General features: G+C 40.3%; 1 protein-coding gene across 1 annotated transcript in view; it reads right to left on the minus strand.

The window, feature by feature from the left end:
- Positions 1–6,294, minus strand: part of LOC121945591 (glutamate receptor ionotropic, kainate 3) — a 117,210-nt gene extending 110,916 nt beyond the window's left edge. The window contains exon 1 of the mRNA XM_042489838.1: positions 5,978–6,294. Coding sequence (XP_042345772.1) covers positions 5,978–6,092 — 115 coding nt within the window. The 5' untranslated portion in view covers positions 6,093–6,294. The remainder of the gene's footprint in view (positions 1–5,977) is intronic.
- Positions 6,295–19,760: the final 13,466 nt, after the last annotated feature.

Here is a 19,760-nt window from a genome sequence, read left to right on the forward strand (position 1 = left end):
TAACTTTTGGAATAGATTTCAAGACTCTTCTTTTAGTTGTTTAATAATGTCTCAGCGGCCTTTACCTCAGCAGTTTGACCTCAGCTCACCAACTAACAAGCCATCCCAACATCTCCAGTGGTTTGTTTTGATGTTTACCTCTTGGCTTTTAACTAACTTCTGTTGTGTGTATTTTGTTATAGTTTCCTCTTTTCCCTTTTGTTTTTTTAATCACCTTTCTGTCTTGTTTCAAGTCCTTATTGTGGTATAATGTAATTACTTCTGCTGAGGAGGCGATGTTTTCAGTTTGGTTTGTTGATTTGTTTGTCTACCGGCACTATTACTGAAAAACTGCTTATCTGTTTTTCATGAAACTTTGTGAGAGGGTGTATCATGAGTCAATGTGGAATCCATTGAATTCTGGAGTGGGACCAAATAATGGGGCAGATACACAATTTGTTTTTCATTTTCATTAATACCCTCAGATCAGACATTTAGCCTTAGCGGAGGTCTGTGCTCTCCAAGTGCCCCTCTAGACTGTGATTGTTTTGGTCTCTTATGTTAACTTTGCACTTTGTTGGCCTCATTTTTTTTAAAAAAGTGCTGTAAATATATTATTGTCTTTGAATGAGATTTATGCCCTTATGTCCAAATACAAAGGTGGTGATATGAATTTTGTTCTTGTTGGGCAAACCATTTTTAAAAATGACGTTTTAAGGAAATCTTTCACAAAACGATGTCCAGGTTACTCTGGATGATCACTGTTTTTGTTGGAATTTTGAAATAGCCCCCATGAGAACTGTGTAAAGTGCGATATGTATATTATCCATGGTAAAACTGAAATGGCTAATATGTAATTTTTAAATGTTGGGAGCCTCATAAACAAAATGACATCCATCTGCATTGAACTAAGAAGAAAGTAGAAATCTAAGAGGTGCTGCCTCAAAACCAAAGCATGTCAAACCAAAACTATTTGCATGGCTTTATAGTTCTACGAGTAAATCAGTATGTTTTGTCATGTGAGTACACTGACCCTTTAAGCTCCTGTTCCATCCCCAAATGGTTACACAATGACAACTATTAAATATTGTCTCCAAAATGTCTTCCATCTATATGACAGCTGAGTGATTTCTCATGTTTTAAATGTAAAAATGAAATGTATAGCCACAAGGAACTCGGCTCTGTATTTATTTCAATCGGCATCAGAAGCATATGCTTGCAGCAGACCTTTCACTGCAGAGCACCCACTTTGTAGTACGATATGAAAACACCATCTGGTGTGTTAGCAGCGGCTAGGCTAAGCTAGCTGGGGCTAGATGGGGCCCTGCTGTGTCACAGGATTATCTTACTGGTTGGTAGATCCGCTCTATTAGCCTCTAGTGGCTGGGATTATTGGATGATCATTATGTGTGACTGAACAAGGAGCTAAGTACCTGCACTTCCTTGACGCAGTTAAGTCCTGTTAGTGTTAGTGATCAGGCACGTTATGGGCACATTTTCAGAGCATTACACATTTATTACACCTTGTCTGAGACATAAACACGCTGTTTATTTAATACACTTTGACTTGGACTCACACGGTGCATTTAATACATGTTGACTGGCTTTACAAACTTAAAAACAAGCTCTGCGCTGGAGAAAAGGCAGACTATAGCACGCCTGGAGCACATATTTGTTTGTGGAAGTAGAATGTTCCTTTCTAACGCGTCTAAAGAGGATCACAGGCGAGTACAGAAGACAGCGCGTTCAGAGATTGGCCCTCTGCTCAACAAAACGAACATCTGCCGTTTCTCATCAGCGAGATTGAAGCTAATGACGAGCCGCGAGTGTGCTGACAGAGAGAATGGAATTGGATTGTGTACAAGAGGCCCAGTGAGACCAGACATATGTTTGGGAAAATGTTGTGGATGGAGTATGGCTTTATATAGTGTGTGTCCCTGTCCGTGTGTGTGTGTGTGTGTGTAAGGTAAGATGCTCAACACTGGGAGAGGCAGAGAACGCTTTTTCTTTTGCAGTTCATTTTTGCGCCCATGTTTATACAAGTGGATGAAGGGGGAGTGTGTAAGCGCAGGTAAAACAACCGTTGTATTCCTCCCCCTTCAATCTCTGCTTTCGCTAACAGATAATGGAATTACACATCAAAGAAGCTTCTCCCTGTATCCAATTCTTCTGTGACCTCTACCAGCCTTTGTTCATATTCACCACGACAACTCCCCAGCCCCAAGCCTCCACCAGCAGGCTTCTCCCTGCTTCCTCTCTCTGTCGAGGGAGAGATTAAATTTAGATGAAAATGAAATATTCATTTCCACTCAGCGACTGATGGCCATCTTAATTTGATACAACTTTTGATGCAACATCTCCTCATTGTTCTTTTTCATCACCACATACTTTTTGTCCTCCTCTTCCCTCTCTTTGCCAACCATACCATCCCTCCTGTGGGTAATTCTCTATACAAGCAGCCCTTTGGGTTTGACTTTGTTAAAAGCAGAATTGCAAAGTACCATTACAGCTTTTTGCCGTCTCTTGAAATATGTCTGAGTCATTTCAGATGAGACATTTGCACAAATCCTGGCGAGTAGGATCTCGGGGAGCATGCGAGTGGAGAGTGCACTCTCTCTATAGCTCGCTTGAAGAGTTAATCACATGAAAACTTCTCAGTCTCTCTCTGCCGCTGGTTCGGGGATAAAGACAAGCCTCTGAAGTGGCTCTGTGTTTGCAGACTTCAGCCAAAGTGGTGACCACAAACCCGATTTATCCCACTGAAGCTTCTGAACGGTCACACTACATACAGCTTCAAGTGCCGCACATTTGTCAGCTTACATTTAAATGTTCGGCCTGTTTCACACACAATAATTAAGTCTGCGGTCATGGCTGCCCAAAGCATTTTAGGGAGGCTGTATGAAAAATACATGTGACCAGGTGTTGTCGGGGCAGAGCGGAGAGCTAAGGAAATGAAATCAACATGAAATCATGGGGGAAATTGATTAACTGGCACTGATTAAGTGCTTTAAGTATTAGGTAGATAAAGTAATTGATTATTCAATAAATCCCTGTCAGGCAGTGAATAACCTCACCGAGAGAGAAAAGAGACAACAAATGATGAATTAGTTTCATCAATCCACACATGAAAGAGACAATGTATAATAATGTGTCATTACTGAATGCCTTAACGATCGATATGAATACATTTACATCTGATCAAAATTGGGCAATCCCTATCTGACGGAGAAGAAAGCCATACGTGGAAATCAATCACTTGTGTAGATAAAATGCTGCTCACTGGGGTTACAGAATGAAAAAGAAAAAGATTGTATAAAATGAAATAATCAGCATCTTATTTCCATGTTGGCAAATGTACAATCATCTACAGACACATACTAGCATCTGAGAAAAAAATTACACCCTCCAGCACTTTCGTCTTTGTTATAACAACATTGCATTATCTACCGAAATGGTTCCTAGATGAGATGAGAGGTTGCAAAACATGTCAGGGCAGAAAGAAATGTACGAAAGGCAGGCGGAGGGAGACTAAAGAGACGCAGCGTGTAAGTGGACAAATACAGGAGGAGCAGTCTTTTATTCCCTCCAACAAATAGAAGCTGCAGAACAAGACGGAGCGACCATCTGGCCTCAACTTAGAGCAGTGCACTGTAAAAGCACTAAAATCAATGGCAACAACTCTACCTTGGATGCCCACCATTACCCAGATGGTGTGCTTGGAGAAGCTGCGCAGGCCACCTAACCAGCAGCAGACACAGACACAGAGAGCGCCCGTGCTCAAATACCACCGCCCACCTCGATGATTTTCACTGGTTTGTTTGTGTTGGTAACCAGTACTGAGGAGAGACGTTGGCCGCCGTGCACTGACTATGAGAGAGCCCTCTGTTGGTTTTCGCAGGGTGGCTGTGACACGGCGCACACACACACTTGCACACTAAGTGCTACTTTTTTTTTTCTTCGAAAAGGTCCGCTACAGATCGACTCAAAAAGGCGCTCATCTCTATAAACGAATCAACAGACTGTGAACGTCCTCTCATAGAAAATACTACAGTATGTTTGCAGTAATTCACATGCATATTTTATGCAAAACCTCAAGCTTATCCACTATTAAAACAGATCAAATGAAATTGTGAATGCAATTATATAGAATATTATTTCTGGTTATTTTCACGCAGGCCTGTTTTTTAAGTGGACAAAATAAAATGGATGCACACATGGCCGTTGTGTATAAACACTTTAGAAAATCACATGAAGACATAAGCCTTTTGAATCTTTGGTTGTTGTTTTTTTTTTTTTTTCTTTTGGCATTGAGGCAAATTCTGCATGTCCCCTCTTCTCAGCTTGTCAAAATACAATCTTAGAAACACACACACACACACACAAAAGAAAAACAAACTGCACCGAGCAATGATAGATTCTATAAAAAGCAATTGTGCGACTGTAGCACATTTCAAGGTAAATTTGTCTCAGCACTTTGACATTTTTAAAAACAAAGCCTGTCAAGTCTATTTCAGGTCTTCATTTGAGCTGCTGCCACAGTTGGAAAAAAAGGGAAAAAATGTCCCTTTGACCAAATGATTTCAGTTCAGATCAGACGAGAGATTTAAGGATTTATGCTTTTTCTAAGACATCACCAAAGTCCATATGCAGCGATGTCAGGGAAGTCATGGCTCTCCAGAGTGCAGCAGTCAATCACAGGGACATCCTGGGCCTGCCCGACAGCTGCTGATGATGCTCAGCACCAAACATTGTCTTACACTTAATTCCGAAATTGCAACAAATACTCAGAAGGCTTGGCAGCATTTACTCACGTCTAAAGAGCTGCAAAATGTAGCTTTACTTTATCATAAGTCTAATAATTTATATTTGAACAAATGTAGCTCATGACCTCCTACTGAGCTTGTATTTCAAAATCATAGTAGTGATTTCTACATATGCCATGTAAAACACAACTGGTTTACAAAGGCCATTTACCCCTGTTAGAGCACTGGAATATCGAATATGCAATTTTGTAACATTTCCACCCATCATTTTTACCTCGAAGACACGAAAAAAGCTCAGTCCCATTAAGATGCTCTCACTGCCTGCCTGCACCCCGGCTGTTGTAGTGGTATGTTAATGTGGGCCAATGCCATTTTTTGAGTAATTGTCCTGCATGGCACTCTGCCAAATGTCAAAAACGATTTGCCTCGTGACAAAAACCGTATTGATCTTCATTCTGCTCCTGTCTCTCGGCGGTGCAAAATGTTTCAGTGCATCGCCAGGCTCCGAATGACAATTCTCACATTGTTTCTCAGTGAGTGATTGGAAAAAAAAAGAACCCTTCTTCTTCTTTTGGTCCCTCACATGCGTGAAAGATGCAATGCAACTTTGATTTTGTATAGGCTACTATGTGTGTGTGTGTGTGTGTGTGTGTGTGTGCATGTGCGCTTTTTCTTTGTTTGCATTGATATTTTAATATTTGATTGAATCCAACTTTATTGATCTATCTTTAATAAATTCTAACATTGTTTGAAACTTTCTCATTTCTTAATGTGACACTGTAGCTTTTAATTTACCAGACTGTCCTTAAAAGCTAAAACTTGCTCCCAGAAGGCATGGCAATGAGCCTGAATTTAGCTGGTGACTCAACATGCTGGCTGCAGAAAATGGAACAGACAAAGCAGAGTGCATAGAGGTCACACTAACCCACTATATTTCATCGCATGCTCTCTGAGTGGAAAAGGCATCCTCAATTTTACAGGCAATCGTCTGCAATAATGCGCTGCTCTCTTGTTGCTCACTGGTTGCCCCTCTTTTAAGTAAAATGAAAATTCACACACGACCCGACTGAGGCGAGCGGTAAATGGAAGAGACTGCTCATTTACTCCAAAAAACTCCCCGCAGCCGCTGCAAGCGCACGGGCGAGGACCCGCACCACAAAGAGCGGAATAGGGTGCAACTTTCAAGGTTATAAGACAAACGTGTGTGTGTGTTTATGTAGATGTGGACAACTTACCTATTCGAATAACATGAGGCATCCCGTTAGAGTAGTGAATCCAAAAGAGACATGCAATCAGCGATGTCCAGTATTCCCAAATCGCACTCCGGGGAGACAGCCAAGTATTTCGCATGGTTGTAAAGTCGCGGGATCCACTTTTTAAAATTCCAAAGACGACTCAGAATTGCTCATCAAAACTGAATTCGACGGAGCATATATGGATTTTGGTGTCTGCGACAAATTTGCGCTCATTGTACTTGGTGCAACATTCTCTTTTTTTTCTCTGTTACTCACAAGTCTGAGAGCGGCTCGATCAGGATGAAGCCCCCCAGTCCCTCACAGGCGGATCAGTGATACACCTGCGAACGCAGGCTGCTACAATTAGCCTGCAGGAGTCTCTGTATCCCCTCCTACCGCCGATGCTATCTGTCTACTGGCAAGTACCACAGCAACAGCCGAGCCGGACTCCCGCACCGCCGTGGAGGACGAGAACTGCGCCTGCGGAACTTTGGGTCGCCTCGAACGATTCTGTCGCCCGAAAGACAGAGAAAAGCGTCACGCGATGAGTGCTGAGGAACATGCACGCACTTCAGACATTCAGAAAAGCCTGTTTTGCAGTTTAATCACTCCAGTCCCCAATTCCAGCCAGGAAACAGTTCGTGTAACACAGAGGTACTTTGTGAAGGTGGAAAAGCCGCTCCGCGACGCTCCTCTCCAGTTGCGCACGGTGATGGCACCAGGCTGCTTATTGAAGAACGTCCAAACCGGCTCAAAAGGCTCTTTGTTACACAGTGTTCATTTTAAAAAATCGTCTAGTTTGTGGTGGATGGAAAGGCAGTGCTGAAAGCCGTGCATCTGCGTGCGTCTGACGACCCTCCTTCCACGGTGCCACTAGAGGCACGCGTCGTTACGCATACTTGTCAACTATGTCCAAGAAGTATTTTATGGAAGTGAGAGGGATCCGAATAATGACCCGGTTTTCTAATTTACCACTTGTTGTATAAACTTGCATCATGTTAATTTCTTCACATTTCATATTATAAGAAATTATGTTTTTGTGTTAATATTAGAAGAATTCTTATTTTCTGATTTACTGCACTGAGATGGAAATGGCATTTTGTTTTTCTTTGCCTCAAGCAAGAAACAGGGAAACCCCCGTCTGCCTGCTTGTGCATTGTTGGGTGAATTATTTGCATGGGGGAAATAAGTGTCAGCTGAGGATTGGGCCATTGACAAAGCATGCTTCTTATCGCTGTTATTTGACTCATTCTGTCTGTGTCAATGAGTACATTAAACCCCCGTAACTGCTTGGTGCCTATCTGGCTGTCCATTTTTCATGCCTTTACAAAGACCCGTCAAATACAAGCTGCAGGTTACATATACAATCACACAGTGTGAGTGCTGCTCATGTCTGTCACACCACTGCAGTGGAGGAGGTAAAGCCAGGCTGAAAGTATTATATTACCTCTTTATGGTACAGATTGCAGTAGTTTATGAAGCATTTTGTACTTGTAGCATCATCAAAAGGCTGAAATTTACTTTAGAAAGATGACTGCTGCATCCTCTTGGATTCATAACATTTTAAATATGCAGATAGATAGATAGATAGACAGAATAAAAACAATTATAATAACAGATATTTTAAATTTTATATTCCTAATAAACCAACACCGCAATTTTTATTATTATTATTTTTTTTAACATTAATGATTTGCCGTTTTTAAGCATATTCTGAAAAATGCACTCTTACATTTCTTTGTGCTTAATAGAACACTGCTGATGAGATAGTGCTGCGGCTCATTGGTTTTATTTTTCTGTTTGGAATGGGGGAGAGGAATAAACTGTGCATCAGGGGGCATGCAAGCAAGAACAAGCCAGACTGACTGCCACTGCATATTCATGTCTCCCAGAGCAGATTTATCGCCTCTTGGCACAATGTAAGGACTATCAACGTGAGTTATGTGGCCCGGCTCTCGCATTATCGAGATTCATTGACTTGCTGCTCTTTCAAATACAAAATGTACACAGCTCTAGCAAACAAGACATTCTGGGTCTGTGGGTGCCCTCTATAGAGAGATGGCGGTCTGTGCTCTCAATCACCTGGGCTGATAACTGGAGGGAGTCAAACCCTGGAGCAGGAGAGTTCCCTGTCGTGACACAAAGAGAGAAAACGGGAAGCACAAGATGCAGTATCTTGCTTAGATTTCCACATCTGGAGAAGCTGTTGAAGCAAACTGGATCTGAATTGTTTGTGTTTCTTACAGGAGCTGGCATTAAATCTTAATGCAGCAATCAGTTTTGTCTTCCTGTCACTTCTCGTCACTGTAAGAAGTGCCATATGTTACTGTGTCTCCTGTTGTTACTAGAACTAGTTGGAAAGCACTTTGGCAGCAGAGGGAAGTGGAGCCAGGAGGATTATTAGAGGAGACCAGAGCAGTGCTGGTGTCACTCAGATCAACATAATTTTTGTTATGTTGTAGATTCTGAAATTAACATGGTAAAAGTACTGATACAGCAATGTAAAAATAGTCCAATGCAAGTATATGCCCTTCGTTCAAAATCCCACTCAAGTATAGAAATTAACAAAATGCACTTAAATGGCCCCTGTGAGTGTTGTTGCCATTATTATTATTATTATTATTATTATTATCATTATGCAATAATGTTTTAGTAGTCTGCTGTTGCTGTTTTATCTACAGTACAGTATTTTAGTTTAGTGGTTCCCAATCCAGGGTCAGGCACCTGCAAAGGGTCACAAGATATATCTGAGGGGTTGTGAGATTGTTAAAGGGAGAGAAAAAGGGAGGGGGGTTAACCAAATCAAAAAACGGTCTCTTTGTTGGAACTGATAAAAATACATAGACAGCATTCATAGCCATGTTTTAAAAAATGGGCGTAGCTACCGTGACTCCTGTTTTTAAGCCTCAAGTTTGGCATTTTGGTCTTTGTCGTCTTGGAGTTTTGGAGCCAAAGGTGACCAAAGCTGTAAACACTGCCGGACAAAACGATTTATGATGTTATTATCAACTCTGGATGGTGGGATGTCACCTGCTGCAGCAGCATGATATGTGGACAGGCGCCGTTTGAGGAATCCGAACGGAACCTGTCATGTCCACTGGACGGCGTCAGGTTGAAACGCTACCGGTTACAACATTGAATGAGGAGCATGAAGGTGCCTAGGAGCGAGCAGGGAGGGGTTGTGGATGGACCTAACAAACCCTGGACTTTTCTTGAGGGAACGGTGGTTGCTTCCCGTCTGAATGTGATGATTTTTTTTACACCTTACCATGTGCCTCTTCTGCTTAATCGTAACCATCCGCGCCAGCATGTGCATTTGTTGATGTCCCAGTGTTGGTTGCCATGTGCTTTTGTTGCCTAAACATAACCATGTGCAACATAATCCCACTATGTACTTATGTTGACATCACAGTAGACGGCTTCACGGTAGACGGCTTCACGGTACACGTTGAAGTCCGATGCAAAGCGAAAATATGTGACGACTTCAGATGAGAACATGTTGGACTTGCCAACAGATGGCACCCTCCTCTCGCTAAAATCAGCCCACCCTTAACTATGCAGAACTTTAAGCCTTAATAAAATGTAAATGGGTCAATTGTATAAAAACCCACCCGTTATACAGTTGTCATTAAAAAGGGAAATTAGCTATAGAAACCAAAACAGTTTTTTGTACCAGGCTGTAAACATGTTTATTTCTGATGTAAAGTTGAGCTTCTAAAATGGGCATCTATGGGGATTTACTCTGTTTTGGAGCCAGTTTTGGAGCCAGCCTCAAGCGGCCATTTAATGAACTGCAGTTTTTGGCACTTCCATGTTGGCTTCGTTTTTCAGCCCTGGGGGATGCCACTTGCATCTAAAACATATCTGAACATTGGGGTCATGAGTGTAATGACTAAAACAGACTTCCCGTTGATATATTAAAAAAAGATAGTATTTTTGGTGAATGTTGTAAATTGTTCTTCTTTATATGATATCTGTGCAAGGCTTTGTAAGCACAGAAGTGTAAAAGTGACTCTGAAGGACACTGTGGTCTATTAATCTAACCACTTTTAAAACAACTCACCCCAGTCTCTTTACTCCGAGTAAATTAAAAAGTCATTTGTGTTGACACTTTTTAAGCAGGTCACACATCTATTCACGACAGCACAGTCGGCTCAGTTTTTTTCCCCTGTGAAATGATTGCTGTTGCATTTACAACTGGCCAGCGATCAATGCCTCGTCTGGCAAGTTGGTCATAACTAATGGCTCCAGAAACATCAAGTCTCCATTGTGAAGCTGGAGACATTCACAAGAGGTGTACTTAGTTGACTGGATTGATCAGCACATTTTGTTTAGTTTTTGAAGATTGTGAGAGAGGAGAAAGAGGACAATCAATTTCCACACGGGGCCTTTCACTGCTTGCTTATACACCTATGATTGGTTGGAGAAGATGTGCAATCCAAGATGTTAGATTGTTCATAATTATTTGGAAAAATTGCCGCACTTCGATTGAGCCTCAAAAATGAATCATGTGAAACATTTTCACCATTGATTTTGTTTGTCTCTTCAAGAGAAACATAAAGAACTCCAGTCACCAGACTGAACATAATGCTGAAGATCGAACATCTCCCCTCAACAATGGGTCAATAGGAACTCATTTCTAAGTCTAAGTCTGTGGTTATAAATTAGATGCCTTTTTTTCCTCCAAGTCTTTTTGATTGCATTCACTCTTTTTGATGGTGAAGCTTTAGCTTTGTTAAAAGAAAAGATGATTGTTTCATCAAAAGGCCAGAGAGTCAACTTTCCAAACTATGAGGGAGTTTTATTGATCTCTTTGGAAGAAAAGATAGTGACGAATCAAAAATAGGTTTGAAGGCAAAGAAGCTTGATGTTTGGGAATAAATATTCCATATTTGGGGTTTCATTGCAAGTGGAATAAAGTCCACCAGAGATGTCTCTTTCGTATTTCTTTCCTTTGAGACGGCCTGTGTCTCTGTAGAAATTTTATAAAGCTTTGTTCAAAATACCTCTCCGCTTTCAGGGCCGAGCACAGAACCGCACCGAATGTCATATAACTGCTCTCCATACATATCGCTGCCATGGCAAGGTTTGTGGCAACTCCATTACATCAGATCGGCAATGCCCATGAAGCTTTTGTGGGCAGACGGATAATTAAATGTCGATTTACCCCCTTCAACTGTACTGGGGCAATATAGCTGCTTTGCTGACAGACTGAACACTTGCTGCAGCCGCACGCGCTTATGATTCAAGGCAAGGTGCCATGTGCAGACAAGGTTATGAGAAATTGGCCCAATTCTGCCGCTGATTGCAACGTTTACTGGGGCTCTATACTGCTCTGGCTTGGAGTTAGAGACTGCTCAAGATGTATGTGCTGCTCCTGACGTATGTAGCGGTGGTGTGTTGGGGCGAGGGGAGACAATCACAACCCTGATCAGTCATCCAGACAGTCTGTGAGATGGGAAATGACTGCTAGCGGGGTTCAGCCACTGGTTATAGATGAGAATGGCACAGGGTAATAATAGATTCCTGACCCAACCTGATTTATCAATTGAATTATTAGTGTTATCATCTTTATCATCCCCGTCGTCTATCTTCAATAACCACCGAATGCCAGCTTCAAATTGTGGAGCAGTTTGTACGCATGTATAAAGAAAAAAAAAATCCCAGCTGCAGTTTCATGACCTTTAAATCAACACTTCTATATTTGGAGTTTAAGTGGATAGATGCCTCTATAAAAAACATGATGAAGTCATGGTTACAAAGATGCTTACACGAGCCTGTCAAAATACAACAAAAATCTCGTCATTCAGCTCCCCAGTGACTGGTCCTCGATGTTCCAGCCAACCTTTAAGGTCAAGGAGGTGAACTGGAGAATTAAAATCACACTTGAACACTTCTGCTGGAGAACCTATAGAGTGCAATCAAGGAGTGATTAATTTTCTCCTAAACTCTGTGATTATACTTGACCCTGTGTGCACCGTGTGCATCACCGGTCCTGACCCACACTCAGGCTGTCATCAGGACGTAGTCACCGCCAGGATGTTGTTTTTGTCCTATGCGAAGGTCATGTCATTTGCATAGCTATTGTCACAATTTGGATATTTTGGTTTCTTAGATTGATTCTTAGATTTTTTGTTTTTGTTTTTTTTACATTACATTTTTACATTACTGCTTTTTTGTCTAAACTCTCAGTGCATCATTCAATATTATGTGGCAGTTAGCATTTAGGATATAGAAGCTTCAAACATTTACATCTGAAATAAAGTGCTGCTGTACAGTGATTTCTGTTTTTTTTCTTTTTTCAAGTTACTAAAGTGAGGTGTCCTTGTTGCTTTGTCGTGTAATCCCAGGGTTGATTTCTATTGTTGCATCTCACTCCCCGTAAGAAGAGAGCATTCCTGCACGCTGGCCTTCTACTTGCAATAAACTTTATTTAAATGCACAATGTTTCAGTCTTCAGACCTTCATCAGGTTAAGTGTAGAAACAAAGAACAGCCCAAACACACATATAAAAAACATGTTCTCAGGTGAAGAGACCATGAGCCGTCTCCCAAATTAGTCCCAGAGTTTGTGTATTTTGCATACAGTCTTAACTATCTGAATTCGTCCAGGCATGTTAAGTGGACAAGTGAGGGGACTTGAAATCCTGATCTCAGAGTAGAAAGAAGTTAAATTATCAAGCCAAGTTACTACAACTTGAATTTTGTTTTAAATCAATTAATAGAAAATTTTGAGTTTAAATTGTGCACAGTATTAAGTTAATGTAATTATCCACATTATTCTGTCAAGGCAACTCATTAAAAATCATGTTTGCAATTTAAAAGTTTTATTTATGTCAATAAAGTAGAATTTATATTGTGCAACTATGCATTTTATTAGGTGGTGGTTATAGGTCCCCTGAATTACTTTTTAGAATGATAGAAGGCACATCCCACCATCTAAGAAGGATATTATAGGGAACAAATACATTAGCATAAACACTGAATAATATTATTTTAAAAAACAATCTATTCAAAAGCATGTCTAATATGTCAACAACACACAAGCTAATCCTAAATCTAAGGGCAAAGCCATAACAATTACACCTCCCCCATATTTTCTTTGTGTCTCTACTGTTCAACTATTAACAAAAGCAAAAATACCAATCATCGACAACAACAAAACACTTCAGAGTATAACAAAAGTCCACGTCCTTACAAAACATTCAAGCAAGGAAAAAACTTAAAATGCTCAAGTGATTTTTAAATTATATTTTGTAAAGAAATACAGATCCAAATTTCCCTGTCCTGTTTCACCACATTTCTTTTCCGTCTGCCTGATAAGGCTGTGCTCAACTGGAATCACAGAGTATCTGCTTTTTACATTTTCAGCAAAATATCTTAGTTAGTTTTCATAGTCAAATCTCATTTTGACAGTTTACCCAACTGTCATTCATTGAGCATTTTTTCAGCTTGTGATTGGTTATTGTGATGCATTTGTGAGTAACTCAAACAGTTCTTTAATTGTCTTTGTTTTCATCCTTCAAGTGCAAAATGCCAATAGTAGGTGAAGCTGGAACCTCACTTGAGTTATTTAATATACAAAGTCTAACATAACAACAACCATACACTCAGAAACATCATACACATAATGCAATAGCAGAAAAGGTGAAGAGAAGGAGTGTAAAGGGCAAACACGTCAATATTTATTGATATACTCGAGGTATCTCATTTACACAGAATTGCATACTCATTCTAGGGCTGCAACTACCAATTATTTTCATTATTGTGAAATCTGATTCAGATTTTTTTTTCAAAACATCAGAAAATAGTGAATAATGCACATCACTGTTTTCCAAAGTCTCAGGTGACTTCAAACGCCTTTTGTTGTTCGTCCAGCAATCCAAAACCCAACAAAATTTTCCACATTTAGAAAGCTGGAGTCAGGAGAACCTGTGCCGAATGTGTTTTTGGCCCACTGTTTCAAATATACTGAATAAAAGAGTGACTGTTACTGTTACACTGTCAACATTAAAATGGCATCAAACCCTGATGTCACAAGGAATTGGTATGTTTTTTTTTATTATACCGAACAAAGTTGCATGCACACACGGTTATTGTTGATTTCCTCCCTGAGAGGTGGACTGTGCTGAACTTTGTGCAAAGTATCAGATCTGGATTTATCCACAATGTGAATTTGTGTTAAAACATAATTATGGGTTTTTAGCTTAGAACTACAGAAAGGCCATCAACGAAGCATCCTTAAAGCATGTTTACTATCTCCAGAGAGTTCGTTCAGCGCTTCAAAGTGAGGCGGAGTAAGAGGCCGGTATCATGACATGCCTCGCAAATATTCCAGCAGCCAATACCCACGCGGCTTTGCCTCGGAGGTTATCTTCACTCTCCACTCAGTTCACTCGAGTAGCCTATCTATCAGTGACGGAAAGGGAGCAGCGGTGACAGCCACAGCACGATTAGACGCTATGTCGGCTAATATTGCGCAGGCAGTTGAACAGGGCGAGCCTTTGTTGTTGTTTACACAGCATTTGCCCATCATTAGGCTTGGCAAGGCTGGCTGCCTACTCCTTTTATATTAATTAAAATGAATATACAGTAAAGGCTGCACGTGTGGCTCCCAGCCAGAATTTTGAAGTAAGACTCAATTAACCTCAATGACCCTGTCTAACACAAACAATGAGAAATTAATTATATGCAGCATCCAACTCAGACAAGCTTAGTGGCTTCAAAACTACATTATAAATTGTTTAGAATGCATTTCCACCTTGTTTTCGTTTGCGTCTGCCAAATCAATGGCCCATTAAAAAATCTGCAGCAACATAAAATGGATATCATGAAAGCACAGGTGTTTGCAGAGCATGGGAGCTCTGGGAATCAGCAGGTTTTTTGTATATGATTATCCTCTTGTGGGCGCTTCATTGATTAGACTTCAATGTTAGACAGATGTGAGCTTGTCAGATATTTTGAAACGAGTGAACACGATATATTTCTTTTTGTGCTGCGAGAGGGACATTGAGGTTTGCCGCATTTGATGTCTTGTTTGACGTAACTGTACACAGGACGGTTGTATTGGTCAAAGACAGCACATTCATGTCTTCAGCTTGAAGACTGTCTCTGTCTTAATGTGTGTGTGTGTGTGCAAAGGTGTGCAATACACACATTCAGACAACCTGTGAAAGAAAGTGTCTCCCTAATTTGAAACGTGTCTGCATTTTTGCACAATACAGTGATCCGCAGACTTTTATGTTATCACATTGGCAGTTATGAGTAATTGCACCCTGCAGCAGTCCCTACCCCTGGACAACTTTTAATTATGTTACAAAGTGTGCACACGCTCTCCTGCATTAATGTCTCCGCTGGAGTCTTGAGCGATTACATTCACTCTGACGAGAAACGGCTTCCCTAAATCACGAAAACATGTTTATTAATCTGAGATAAACTCACACCATGGTATTTGTTGATTTGAGATTGGGATTATCCTTTGTGTAATGTATGATAAGGAATTTAAAAATAATGTGTAGCAAAGCCGTGGTGCGCTTAAAGACGCTGAGAGATAGCAGGGGAGCTGAAGCCTTTTTTTTTTTTTTCGAAGAAAGAGAATAGCATAGATCGAGCGCTGACAGCATGAATGAATGAGCCCACTGTAACGTATTCCTCGGGCACTGTGGATCATTTATGTCTTGTATGGCCTGTGCCTGAAACACCTCTCCCTGTGGAGACGAATGTGTGTGTGCTGTCCATCATCGTAGGAGCAGATGAGTGTGAAGTGAAGCACATACTGACCAGCAGCATGTCACCCACAGTTTCATGTTCGGGCATGTCCCTCTTGTCACACTTGAGTCAAGGAACATGTGAGGCATGATTGCCTCACAACCAGTTTTGACCAATACATCAAGACATAAAACTAACCTATATCTTTGTTTTGTTTCGTTTTTTTGCAGGTGCATAAAAATAACTTCTTGTAAAACATCTACCCTTTTTTGATTTTTCCTATGCGGCTCACATCATAAAACATCTAGACACTAAATTCTGTTCAATTAAAAATGTTGCAATAAGAGCTCAATTATTTTGATAGTTTATCAGATATGCACCAGGGTGGATAAAGTGAGGAACCAGCTCTGAAATGTGCTGTATTAAACCAACAAGTCTCCTGTTTGTACACTTTCTTCCCTCCAGAATTTCTTAATATCCCAAGTGATATGAGACCAATTTTCCAAAGAGGATTAAATAGACCTTTGGGATAAATCTGATGAGATAACATGATGATGAAACCATGAAGGTGTACTGAGTTTGATAATAAGTTTAGAAATATTGCATTTTTGTTTTAAAGCCATCATTCGTTGATTATTAGACATTTAAATGTCGATGATTACAAGACATGCTCTTCCTTAGGTATAAAACATATTTAATGCTTGACTGATTATGACTGCATACATTAAGCACACTGGAAAAATGACCACCACACTTACTGAAGTAATCACTGACGGGGTTTAAGGAGAAAAAAAAGTCACGAGAGACGGGGGTCGGTTGGAAATGTGCTCTTTCAATCAATGTACACTGCACCATGCCGGCTTAATCACAGATCTTGTACATGGATAATCGCTACAAGTGAACCTTGCCTGGCTGACATTTGCATATATTGAGTTACAGGAGTCAGTCTCACTCAGACTTCATCCGGTGGATCACCGCATGTGATGTTATCTGCGCCGAGCTGAAAAAACATCAAAAGCACTTTCTTCCAATCATTTTTTTACACATCAGTGTGGTTATAGTTTGATGTTAATTCAGTTTAATGGAGGGCTGGGATGCAATTCTGAGTCGATTATAGAGTTTCTGTAATTTTGTTGAAGTGGATGTGGAAAACTGCTTTATATATTAGTTTTAAAGACTCCAACATGTCCACTCATACAACCACATAATGTACGTTCATAACCCTAAATATCCCCCAGAGGACTGTTAAATTAACTGCTAAATTAGCATACCCACAGGTGGACGACAGAATAGCTTGTGTATGACAGCTTACAGCTGCATGTTTAGATCTGTGGGTTACATTGTGAAATGGTTACACTACATGGTTGGGTTTATAAAAAAAGGGTTAGATAATGGTTAGACTCAAAATAAGTATGTTTGTAACTAAGGTTGCAGGGCTGGAATGAAGCACGAGCGCCGCTGTGGGCACTTGTGTCGGCATAGCTTTAATTCAACATTTTTGTCTCCACTACCTATGCTTACCTTTATTACTAACTCCATTCTGCTCTGTCATTACAAAAATCTCATAGTCATCATTACTAACTCTCACATTCCTGTTAATAGTTTAGTTTAAAAGATAAATAGACACCACACAAACGTAAATTAAAGCTCTGCCCCAAAGCTTCTCCCCAAATTTAATCAGATCTTCTTCCTCTTCTCTGGCTATTTTGGCAGGCTAGACATTACTCTGCACATTACAGTTTAAGACTGAATTGCGCCTATAAACAAAATTTCACTTAATTCATCAAACAGTTCAAAGTGACTGGGCAGATAACCAATCATAATGGTATCTGGGGTGACCAATCAGATATAAGGGGTGGCCGTGCTACCCCAGGCCACTCCCTAGACACGCCCCTGGCAATGTAGGCTATTTCACGTGACACGCGTGACATACTACTTTACGCTGTTAACATAACTCTACGTTACGTTTTGTTTCACATTGGACATTTGTTTAGTGGCATCTAGCTGTGAGGCTGCAGAACTACAATGTACCAAGCGTGTAGGAAAACTACAGTGGCTGAACTACTTGTAGAAACAACATGGTGGACTCAGTAGGAGAGGACTTGCTCCATATGTAGATGTAGATGGCTCACATCAAAACATACTAAAGAATATTATAAACCATTTCTACCAATATATACCCCCAAATTCTACAGACTGGACCTTTCAAGTGAACTTATGATTGCAGTTATGATGGGATCATTAATTAATGAACCCTGGTGTATTCATTACTGTGTTTTGTCCTGTAGGTCTATGTGTCTCTAATGAGGTTCATCATAGCTACAGTCTAAGCCTGCCGTTCTCAGTCTGGGGTTTGGGACCCCACAAGGAGTCCAGAGATAAATCCAAGGGGTCACAAAGTGATTGACAGGAGAGAAAAGCAACAGAAGAAAAAACCATATTTCCGCCACACAGCTGTGTTTATCTCTCTGACTTTCATTTAATCTTTGTCTGAGTCTGTGCAGACAGGATTGAGTCTTAACTTGCTGAGACCACAAGAAACCAAACAATATCCATCCACACCCACTTGTGACTTGATGGTGGCGCTGATGAGCCAGTTTGTTGTTTTTTGACCACAATTAAACACTGTTAAAAAATAAAAGATTTAAGCATGCTTCTGTACAGCTAATATGGATAATTATGCCACAGAGCAGAAGAAAGACATGAGCTTCGTCAGTTGCAATGGAGGTTCTGAACAAAAAAAAAACAAAAACATCACTTATGAGTTAAATTCAGTCGATTTGTGTGTTAGATTTTAACTTGTATTGTTTGATAAATAAACGAAACAATCACAATTAAATCTAAGTTGATCATCAGTTTTCAATGGATGTTTTTTGATAAGATGTCATAATAATAATAATAATAATAACAATAATAATAAAATAATATAAGAAATACAGTCCTATAGCCAGAGGAAGCTTCTTGGCATCTGATGGTGTAGGAAGGAATTGATGGTGTAATTTTATTTTGGGAGTGGCTTTTGCATCACTGTCCTTATGCAAGAATCACAATATTTTTTGCAATGTGTTTTGTTTAATTTACACATGCAGTGCATTTGTTATATGCCCAAAAAATCCAAGCATTGTAGTTTTGTGCAAAAGGCTTTGATAATGCCCTTGCAGCTCTGTGAATCACATCTTGACAGCAGCAGCATATGACGTTTTGTCGGCCAAACAACATGACAGCATAGTTAAGAAATGTAGGCTACTTCAGTCATCAGTAGAAATACACTGACAGCATGAGTTGTCATTCATGACAGAACCACATTTTTGAAGTGCTGCTGATGGTTGAAAGCTGAGTCTGAATTATGTTTTGTTCATGCTAGAGAGGCGGTCTGAATCTGGTCCAAACGTTCCTGCCACAACAGATCAATAGGTCTACAGACAAATTACTACGACACACTTCACAAAATATTATAGGAAACCATCTAGAAAGCTGGTGCTGCTCATAAAAATTAAAACAATAGATACTGCAGGTGACAGGGGCAGAAAACAAAAACCCAATACACATATTACATCTCACCCAAGGTCTCAGACTCAGGTCTGGGGGGTTGCCGTAGCACCCTTAGCACCTCGGAGGGGTGCAGAATGGGGGGGCATTGTGGTGAAATGCCAGCGACAGGCCAGTTGCGTTATTAATTAAAATTAATTTTAACAATGATATAAACAGAATATTTGCTGAATGAGATGCATCTATATAACATTAGCTTTTTTTTTCCCTTCTAAGTTACTTCCACTGTTGCATTTGCTGTTGCTGCTCCTATCTAAGCTTTTTTTTTTTCATTCTGCTCTGTCATTACAAAAATCTCATAGTCATCATAGACCAGTTCAAGTCTCATGAGAATTAATTAACCCATATTGTTCACGATATCCCTTCAAGGCCCTTTGGGAAATAGTGCATCTGAGTGCTCCTCCTTCACTTGAATAGTCAATAAGAGGGTGTGACCTGACAGGAATGTAAATTTAATTTAAGTTGTTGCAGACGTCCAATGAAGCACAATAGTGCTCATTAATTTTTTGCCTCTGCTCCTTTTTTAA

Source organism: Plectropomus leopardus, chromosome 7, assembly GCF_008729295.1.
Source record: "Plectropomus leopardus isolate mb chromosome 7, YSFRI_Pleo_2.0, whole genome shotgun sequence".
Lineage (NCBI taxonomy): Eukaryota > Metazoa > Chordata > Actinopteri > Perciformes > Serranidae > Plectropomus > Plectropomus leopardus.